At 50.1% G+C, this 10218-nt stretch overlaps 4 protein-coding genes across 4 annotated transcripts; 2 read left to right on the top strand and 2 right to left on the bottom strand.

Annotated features, from left to right (window-relative positions):
* Positions 1-44: 44 nt before the first annotated feature.
* J4E82_010367 (uncharacterized protein) lies at positions 45-965 on the bottom strand (the record flags this gene model as incomplete). The annotated part of the gene is made up of 1 exon (XM_051736581.1): positions 45-965. One exon carries the CDS (start codon positions 963-965, stop codon positions 45-47), a length of 921 nt encoding a protein of 306 aa, XP_051583682.1.
* Positions 966-2101: 1136 nt separating this feature from the next.
* On the top strand, positions 2102-3071 carry J4E82_010366 (uncharacterized protein; the record flags this gene model as incomplete). The annotated part of the gene is made up of 3 exons (XM_051736580.1): positions 2102-2235; positions 2303-2497; positions 2552-3071. The coding sequence occupies 3 exons, from the start codon at positions 2102-2104 to the stop codon at positions 3069-3071; spliced, it is 849 nt and encodes a 282-aa protein (XP_051583681.1).
* A 1511-nt stretch (positions 3072-4582) lies between these two features.
* On the bottom strand, positions 4583-5200 carry J4E82_010365 (uncharacterized protein; the record flags this gene model as incomplete). Its single annotated transcript, XM_051736579.1, has 2 exons — positions 4583-4942; positions 4994-5200. 2 exons carry the CDS (start codon positions 5198-5200, stop codon positions 4583-4585), a joined length of 567 nt encoding a protein of 188 aa, XP_051583680.1.
* Positions 5201-7679: 2479 nt separating this feature from the next.
* On the top strand, positions 7680-10043 carry J4E82_010364 (uncharacterized protein; the record flags this gene model as incomplete). The annotated part of the gene is made up of 5 exons (XM_051736578.1): positions 7680-7750; positions 7795-7912; positions 7963-8027; positions 8074-8467; positions 8526-10043. The coding sequence occupies 5 exons, from the start codon at positions 7680-7682 to the stop codon at positions 10041-10043; spliced, it is 2166 nt and encodes a 721-aa protein (XP_051583679.1).
* Positions 10044-10218: the final 175 nt, after the last annotated feature.

Here is a 10218-nt window from a genome sequence, read left to right as displayed (position 1 = left end):
GTCTCAGTTCGCGATTCTAAAAAATGTCTTGGCAGTCAATCAGGTCAGTTCACTACCTCCAGACTGACAGTTTGAACCGCAAAGATGAACTGACAACTGACTGATTGACTGATAGCAACTCTGCTGTAGTCCTTGATCAAGGTCATGTTCTCTCCAAGTTCAGTCTTCGCAAGAGGAGGAAGCGGTAGGTACCCTTCCCATACGTCTCTGGGTACCTCCATAAAGGTCACATTGTCGCCAGTGACCTTGGATACAGTGGCAGCCACTTCGTTTGGAGTGACCCATTGCGAAACAGCTTGGATTCTAGCACCATCGGCATCAGCCCCGAGGACCAGGGCACCAGCAACGTACTTGCCAGCATCGGAAACGATGTCGATGAGTGGAATGTGTGTACTAGTAGCGTCCCAAGGGAGTGTCATCATGGAAACGCCAGTGGCCGGATCCTTGTTGATGGTGCTCTTGAGGTTCTGCATAAAATACCCAGGCATGAAGTGTGTGACCCACATGCCCGTCTTCTTCTTCTGGGTCTCCGCGTAATCAGAGACTTCGGCTTTGGAATCAAAATGCTCGACGTTGGTGAGAGCACCGTTTGTTAGGGCTGTGACGTTGGGAAGTGACGAGAGAATGAGGTGTTTGACTCCGGTAGCGATGGCGGCGTCGACAATGTTCTTTCCCTGGGTGATCTCCGTCGACTTGGACATTGTCTCCCAATAGTTGGTGACGGCAAAAGCGGCGAAGGCACCATGAAATGCCGCTTGAAGGGACGAAGGGTCATTGAGATCGGCTTTGACGGGCTGCACTCCCTTAGCCATGAGTTTTTGGGCTGAGGGCTTCGTAGTGTCGCGCGTGATACCACGGATGGAGTACTGGGAGGCAATCTCGGGATGGGCAAGAAGAGCTGTGATGACAGAACCACCTTGGTTGCCCGTGGCGCCTAGAACAGTGATAATCTTCTTGGAGGACATTTTGATGGTTTGTCTGAATGCGATATTGAGTTGCTTGGTTGCGACAATGGATTTGTATTGCAGATGGTATGAAGTGTGACTTGAAGAGTGTTGATGCTTGAGATACTGAATGTTTTCCAGCGATCCCGACGTGGGATATTTAACAAGAATTGCTACATGCGCCTTAACATAGTGAATGCACCGAGCTGACAACGCAACTCCATGCTGTGGCTTTCGGACAGCAACGATGATTGCCCACCCGATTACCCAACTTTCGCCCTGCTCGGTCTCGGACAAAAGCTAGTTGCGCGACGATCGAAACCAGACTAAGAGCCAGTCAGCAACTTGTCATGTTGACCGATCGGTGTATGGACTAGTCTGGTTCGGCGCAGCGTTATCCGATTGGGCGAGTCACAACGAGCCAAGGCTGGCGCAGAGTAACGCCCTGCCAATGAAAATGGCTGACAAACCACTGCTCTTAGATAACGTTGTCGCACACAACGAAAACGCGAACGTGTCGCGCCTCGGAGTGATTGTGGGCAGGTCCATGAACGTTATCGCATCGTGGCGAATATATCCTGTCTAAGTGGGTGGCGACTGTACAAGCGATGATAAGCTGTGAGGATGTTCTGACTGCTGAGTGTAACTAGTCTGTGGGCTGCGGAGGCCACGCACCCGTGGAAATAAAAGTTCCGGCTGCGGTTGCACTTCCACTAGACCGCGTTTGGTCTAGCTGCTATGTACCCTGGACTTCTGTACCCATCCCTGATTACATAGTCACTATCACCATTGTAACAACGACAACGCCGAGACTTAACTGAACTTCAGTTCACTAGACTGATCTCAAAGACTGTCGGCATTAAATATCTTTCAGCGCGAGAGCTGACCAATGCGTGCATTTCCTGGTTCATCAGCAGGTCTCGGTCGTCGGGCGATGAGAAGAGTGATGTTGCGTGACCATTTCAACAATCCAAAGTTGACGGCATCGTGTCTGTTGATGTGATGTAACTATATAGCGCGCCTGTGCTATACTTAAATATTTTCGTCTCTCATTGCTAAACAATTTACAGGCACAGAGTTGAGCCGGTTTTCCACCCCACATTGTAGCGCAAGGCTAGATTGACTGCGCGATACTTCTCGCTGAAAACAAAAGAGACATGAGTTCTCGCACTATCGCAGTTTTTGGCGGTACAGGCAAGCTTGGTCGCGCTATCGTCGAAGAGCGTATCACCCACGGAGGCTATAAGGTTTTCATTCTCAGCTGCAAGATAAGTATCCTTTCCGCAGCGCTGTAGCTCAGATGCCCCTAACTGTGACCTTAAGTCTGACGTGCAAATCTCAAATGTACTTGGAGCCAGTATACTAGCTACCGATTACGACAATGTCAATAGTATCGTCAAGCAACTCGAGACCAACGACGTCGACACCGTCATCTCCACCTTGGGCTCTACGTTCGGCACAGACTCCGAAATCGCACTTACCAAAGCAGCGGAGAGCTCTAAAAAGACTACACGATACATCCCCAGTATTTGGAGAATACCCTGTTCGCCAGAGTAAGTATTCCTACTTGGTAGCCTCGAAAGTGGAGCCGAATGTTCAGTTCCCAGAGCCGTGGCCATCCCCCCCACGATGAGCGCGAAGAGCGGCTATCTCGACATCCTTGCGAGCACCTCTTTGGAGTACACTGCAGTGTCGAACGGTATTTTCCTAGACTACTACGGGTTTCCGAAGGTAAAGTCCTATCTCGGAAATTTACCCCGTGTGATCGACATGGCTGGAAACGCTGCCGCTATTCCCGGATCTGGAGATGTGCCCGTTGTCTTCAGCTATAGCTTTGACGTGGGGCGTTTTATCGCTGCATTGCTATCATCTGCCATGTGGGAGAAAGAATCGGTCATCATCGGCGACAAGATGACGTGGAATGAGTTTCTCATCGTGGCCGAGGAGACAAAGGGTACCAAGTTGGAATCCAAGCACGACTCGTGGACAACTTTACAAAAGGGTCGCTCAACAGCACTGCCCAGCCAGAGACAACTGTACCCGTATCTCCCGCAAGAGAAGCTCGAGCGTATATGTGCGACATTTGGTGTACTGTTTGAGAACGGCTTCTTCAACTTCCAAGCATGAAGGAAGCTTGAACGAGAAGTTTCCACACATCGCCACAAGGAGTGTGAAGGCCTTGCTAAAGGAATCGTGGTCGGACAGTTGGGACGTAGATGTAGTCTAACGATAGCACCGCAGAGACTGGTGCAATGTTTGGTCGCGTGTCTCGTGAGCGATACCTGCCTAGTATCCGTTCCATGGTCATTATACGCGATAATGGCATCCTATCATTGCCTTTCGGCACTTATCGTGTCCTGCTTGTTGCTTGTTGATCTATGGTCTGCCAAGAATTGATCGCCTGTCCCTATGAGACACCTTGCTCGTTTACAGAATAGAATAGATCGCAGCATTCACGTCCATTCCTAAGTGTTTCGGCGCCCGCGAGATTCTCAACGGAATTCTACGGGATGTTACTTGCAGCATAATGAGCTCGTAGAGATACGCGCTGCAATGCGACGTCCAGAGCCACCTTGGCTATGCTACCCTCTTCCAGCTTCCGGCCACTGATGTCAAACTCGTAGCTCTAGAACCAAAATGACTCAGCTGAAGCTTCCTTCACATCATCCTCCGGCAACTGAGTCGGACCTCCAGTAGGGAATTCAGGAGCATGCCTACCTCTACTCCACGATGCAAAGGCGAGATCCACGGCATGGAACCTCCTCATGCTGCAAGATTTCAAGTCGTCTGTGATGCAGTTAGGTTCTTGGCAGACATGGCCATAGATGCAGTCGATGAGACGGCAATGGCTCCCCCTATCGCATGGAATTCGCCTGATAGTATAACGAAATGCCTTTAGGACTTGAGCGCTGATAGCTGAGTGATCGTGAGAGCAACCATCTCGAAAGTGGCATACGTTCGCTAAATGAAACCATCGACAAGGCTGGTCACCATTTCCGATTTTCTGCAAATAAGCCTGCCAAGCAGAAGTAGAAGGCCTTTGGGTGTAGTAGTCAAGACATTGCCCCTTCGCGTTGACAGGTATATGACCGGGAATTGCTTCGTGGACCAGTGGTAAGGATCCTGGCTTACGAGAAGTGTTTGTGGATGATCTTGTCACAATCTTCTTACTCATGTCGTTAGGGTTCGTGGTAGTATGTGGAAGCCCGCAGTGACCATCCTTGCAGGAGGCCTTGTCGCTGACTATTGCGGTGATGATGTGCTTCTCAGCTGAGCGTGATGTGAGTGACAAGAAGAGGTCTTGTTCCGCAGGCTCTCTGAATACCGCTGGGATGCTAATCACAGCGCATGTCAGAGAGAAGAATCTAGCACCCGCTCCCATGCCATTCCCTTGGACTAGCGTGACGTTCTTGGGGGGTGCTTGTAGCATCGAAATGTAGACTGGACGATTCCAAGCGGCGAGGAAGACATGCTTGCAATCTGGATCTTTGCGAGCTGCCTGAAAAGTATCTAAGAAGGTCAGCGTTGAGCCCAACTATAAATCTTGGGTTGATGATTCATATGATTGTCTTTATTGCAAACTTTATAATTGTTACAGCGCTGATCTTCAGGGCAAGCTCAGTGGGTAAAGGATGTCTTCACTCACCAACGACCTTGAGCTCCACTATAGCCTCAGTTCTAACGCGGACAAGGTCGAAGCCACAATCCACAGAGGAGAATTGAGCAGCAAACTGCTGCAAAGGGCATAGCAGATCGTTCTTTATCTTCGTAGTGTCGGCGTAGACACGCACCACGATCCGAAAATTGCCAAGTGTCGCTACAGAGGAAACCTGAATTGAGTGGCCCTGAGTGTTTGTGTGAGGAGAAGCTGTGGAGGATATATCGATCAAGTGCTTCCGAATCGATTCGTAAAGTCGCTTCTTGATGTTAAATGGGTTGTCGCGGTCTAAGGCGGGGTAGCTCAGGTCGGTGGATCGATAGAGGATCTCATCGTTGAACTAAAGGTGGTGTTAGCACATATTACCAGGCCTAACATCGTGATAACCTACCGGGTGGCTATGCGCATCAACCAGCACCAGTACATAAGAGTCATCCTGTGAGTGCCTCTTGACGACACCTTGCTCCAACTCCATTGCAGCCGTACGAAGTGCATTCCTGGACTCTTCACGAGTGTCTTCGATGCAGTCGGTTGATATGCCATCGGCGAGGTGACGGAGTCGCGCTGCCAGTTCGGCGATCATCTCTGAGCTCGCCATCAGGTGGAGTGGGCAAAACCTGAGCGCTAAGCTTGGGAGAGGTATTACAAAGGCAATTTTTTCGCGTTGTGTGCGAAGTTCTTGTTGAAGCGCGTCGCATGTTCACCTTCACCTCTCATCGCGGCGTAGCGGCGACATGCGCGAATCTGTGCATCGAGTGTACAGATACGCCTACATGTAGTCCCTTGCTTTCTAGCCGTGAAGCAATCTTGTATTGCATTGAGATAGACTATGCATCCTTGGTCTAGGTACTTTGTGACCGTCTCTAAGAGCGTCTCCGGTCAGTACGCCTCGAAATCATCCTCATGCTCAGCGGTCTACTACTTCGGAAACGAGATAGCAATTTACGTTCTGCGGATCTCATGGCTACAAGTTCTTGTTCATTAGCCTGCCCTTCAGAAAAATGGCATATGAGACGGTACCACATTGTGTACTGCCTACTAACCATTTGTGAGACAACAATTGGGGACTACGATTACTTGAGGTAGAATGTGTAAATTACAGCAGATTTGTTCGAAAAGGAGATCTGTAAAGGAACGAGCGAAGACAACACAACACGTAGATTTGTGATGCTGCTGCCTTTGATACCACGCATCACGCTTCCTGTACTGTGCTAGAACCGAGAAATAACATGATCAAGGATTTGATCCTGAACAGATTTCGATAGACCATACGAGAGGTGATCGCTCGCAAGCTGGCACTCGCACTCGGGATCAAATGCGCATACAATATCATTCTATGCGTGTTAGATATGGGATCTAGAGACAGTGCAAGGTACTTACTTCGAGACAAATGTCTTGGACCTTGCCAGTCATTCCTAAATCGTCGTTGTAAGAAATCATAGTGCCGTTGCTTTCGATAGCCTGAACAGCGAAGACTCCATACGCAGTGCGGTTGTCGGGTCGGCCCTGGCTATCGACGTTCGCCACTCTGCCGGGCAATCGATACGGATTGCCGACCATGACGACACTCTGAACACTATCCAAGGTCTTGTTGTTCAACTGAGCTAGTGCTTGCTGCAATACAGTGGCACCCTGCGAATATCCAAACAAGAAATATTTTTAGCTCGGACAGTCTTGCAGACCATACTCGACGAGGTCAAGGAGATTCTGAACGCTCGAGGCTACGTTCTGGTCGAAATCAGCTGGGTACACCACAGCCTGATAGGCAGTATCGGTGCTGTTGACAAGAAGATTGGAGATGACGTTCTGAAACATCAGTGACACGCCCTGTGGCTCGTCTGATCCACGGGCATCAATTATCTCTGAAATTGGTATTAGTACGGATCTTTTGAGCAATTTTGGTACAACAAACCTTCTGTATGCAGGGCATGGTCTGATCTGTTCCGGTACAGGAAGGCTGATACGAGGGATCGCGAGAAAGGCCGGGGCGCCACAACGGCAGTCTGACTCTGCTGAGATCAGACATGCAGCAAAAGGGGCAGATAGGAACAAGGCGCGTGCCGAGATCATAGTGATGTGATTGTGGTGATGTAGATGTTTGAGAGACGAACACAATTTATTAGAAGTACTTTGATTCTAGAGAGCTTATATAGCTCGTATGCGTCTCAGTATATCCTTAATCTCATTGAGTTGCCTTACTTAGCCATGATCTTAGCACAAGCCGAAAGCTTTACGAATGCGATTAGCGTTCGATACGCGTATGATGACGCCTAGGCGTATCGAACATTCGCGGTCCACAGTTTATGAGAAGAAAACTTCTCGCAAGCAGGCACCTTGTTATTAGATAGACTAAGCGAAGAGAAGGCGGTCTCGATTGATAGCTTTGCTGATGTGTTAGATGCCTCGCCGAACTAGCTATCGAGGTTTTGGGGGGCGATGACGTAATTGACGGCTATGGTTCCGTGCCGAATTCGTGGCGGTCCCTTGCGCACCACCACTATAGCATCTCTGCAACGTCAAACGCTCGTTCACATACACTGGGGGATAAGGTATCGCTTCAAAAACCTCTCCACCGGTTCTTCCGTTGACGCAGGTACTCGGTAGTTCGCAACTAAGGTTCTTCGCAGAGATTTCGTAGACATTGACCTCGCTTTGTGCCAGGTCGTTCCTAATGTCTTTGTGGAATATTGCGATTGCATTTCCATATCTTCATTCGTCTTTCGCAAGTTAACTTCAGATAAACTGAGACGTGTAGGTCGAGCTGCGCTCTATCATTAGAAATGCCCCTCTACTAGTCGCGAGGTTCTGAAGTTCCGGACCTGCGCCACTGGAGGAATTAATCAAGCTTCGCGAAAGGCGGGGAGGGTTGGGGTCAGTCAATCGCTAACCGAACACGAACCATGATAGTCCTGGGGATCCTTCTCGGTGTACATTTACCCCGGAAAAAGGTGCCCCACGGGCATGGGATCATCTGCTGATCCAATCCTACATGCTGTCTCGCCATCAGGTACAAATGCCCCTGCGAGTACGCCGTAGCTCTCACTACACCCATACCATAGAAAGCGTCTACAGCAAAGATGCGCTCCCACGGCGTACGAGCGTATTGCGCCCTACTGCTGGTAGGTGCGGTCTACGGCAATATCGATAGGTTGATACACCAACCGTCCTGCAGATACATTTCTAATTCAGCAGGCATTCCGTGGTCTCACAGTTCAATATCGTGCGGTCCAACCTCATTGACAATGAGACAACACCACTCCAGGTTGGCAATGGCAACTTTGCCTTCAATGTCGACACCACAGGGATGCAGGTACATTTGTTTGGCTACCGCTACTACCACCTGATTAACTTGCAAGGCAGACATACTTGCCATTCAACACGTTATCCAGCTGGGCCTGGCATAACGACTCGCTCCCTGTGAATGGGTATGAACTCAAAGCCGTGCCATTGAACATTAACCAACACATACAGGGAATCACCGTCAGACTACAAGGGCGTCATGCGCGAGACATATGGGCGTGAAGTCTACTACGACATCCCAGACCCTAAGCTTAAGCAAGCAACTCAATGGCTGACTAGTAACCCAAACCGACTGAACCTGGGTCGCATCGGCCTCCGCTATCAAGGAGATACACTCAACGAGTCTTCCATCACAGACACCACACAAGAACTAGAGTTGTGGGACGGCACCATCACATCAATTTTCAAAGTCAACGGCGAAGACGTTAAAGTATTGACACAAGGCGACTTTGAATCTGATGCTGTGGCTTTCATCATTGAATCTAAACTTATTCGGACTGGAGATCTTCAGGTAGAGATGGACTTTCCGTATCCGCCGATACATAGTACCAAGTACAAATATGAGGTATGTGTCAATCTACCCTCTTCGTGGGGGTCCAGACACACACTAACAGCTCTCGTAGGTCTTTGCGGGAGTATACGACTTCCCTCTCAATCACAGCACTATACTGGTGGAGGATGGAACTGATCGCACGTCAGCACATATTCAGCATGACTTGCAAGAAGTGCGGTACTTTGCTAACCTACGATGGCCAAAAGGATCACCTCTTAAGTTGACCCGGAATGAGCCCTCGAACTCAACATCTGTTACAGCACACCGATACACCTTGGGTACGGTGTCTGCGGGCTCTTCAATCGCTTTCACTGCCCATTTCTCACCTGATCAAAAAGTGCCCAGCCTACCACAAAAGATACTGGAAAAGAATGTACAAGGCTGGAATAGGTATTGGAAAGAGGGGGGCTTTGTTGATCTCACCTCGTCTTCGAATCCAAACGCAACTGAACTCCAGCGTCGCATCATCAAGTCACAGTACCATGTGCGAGTCAATAGCGCGGCTAAAGGTCAATCGGCGCAAGAAAGCGGGCTGATGAACAATGGCTGGTATGGAAAGTTCCACATGGAGATGCTAATCTGGCACAACGCGCACTGGGCGACATGGGGTCGCCAGAAGTACTTTGACAACATCTTCCCCGAGCTATACGAGACACTTCTCCCTTCATCCCTGGCTCGTGCACGATACATGGGATGGGAGGGTGCGCGATGGCCAAAGATGACAGAGCTTGAGACTGGTGTCAGTTCACCGGGCGATGTCAATGCTCAGCTCATATGGCAGCAACCTCACCCGTTCTATCTCGCAAATCTTGCATACGAGGCGAATCCGACACAAGGGACACTTCAGAAGTGGGACAAAGTGCTGACAGCTACTGCGGACTACATGGCATCCTACCCCGGCCTCAACGCAACTACTGGCAAATACGACCTTGGCCCGCCGACCTACGGCGTGACCGAGAACACACCACCAAATTCTACACGCAACCTGGCATACGAGATTGCGTATTGGCGCTACGGACTGGATGCTGCCGCCGAGTGGAAACGCAAACTGCACCAGCCTGTGCCTGAGAAATGGACTCACGTTGCCACGAACCTGGCTCTCCCACCTCAAATCGACGGCTTGTATACCGTTTATGACGGACTCAATAGCTCTTGGTGGGAAGATCCCAATCTCAATGGCGATCCTCGCAGTCTCATCATGATGCAAGGTGTCCTCCCCGATACGCCCGCCGTAGACCCCAAAGTTGCCCTTCGTACCGCCGATAAAGTCTGGGAAGTATGGACTGATGATAAGATCCGGGGCTGGGGGCGTCCTGTTCTCGCCATCAATAGTGCGCGGATAGGTAATCCTGAGCGTACGATTTACCATCTTACCGCGTATGACTATTGGAAGTTTGACGATGCGGGTTTTGCGATCCGCGGTGGAGATGGGGGTACTCCACCCCCGTTCATGCCAGGTAACGCAGGCTTTCTGTACGCGATAGCGTACTGTACAGCGGGCTGGAAGGGATCGGAGGGCGATGCACCAGGCTTTCCGAAGGATGGGAGTTGGACTGTGAAGCACGAGGGGTTGATGAAAGCGCTATAGTATTCTGTTCCTATGCGAAAGCTGTGCACTTCAAATTCAAACGGCGGGTTGGCGACCAGTAGGCGATTGTGGAGTTCCCAATTTGACGCCAGCGAGTTTGGGTTTACCCTGCCGGCGCATAATCCAGGAAGATTGAGAAAGTGCAGAGATATGCCGCCATGTTCCCGCATCATAC

This window comes from Alternaria postmessia (genome assembly GCF_024291825.1).
Source record: "Alternaria postmessia strain BMP 2775 chromosome Unknown scaffold_121, whole genome shotgun sequence".
Classification (NCBI taxonomy): Eukaryota; Fungi; Ascomycota; class Dothideomycetes; order Pleosporales; family Pleosporaceae; genus Alternaria; species Alternaria postmessia.
Note: the sequence above shows the minus strand (reverse complement) of the source record. Positions and strands in the feature narration are given on the sequence as shown.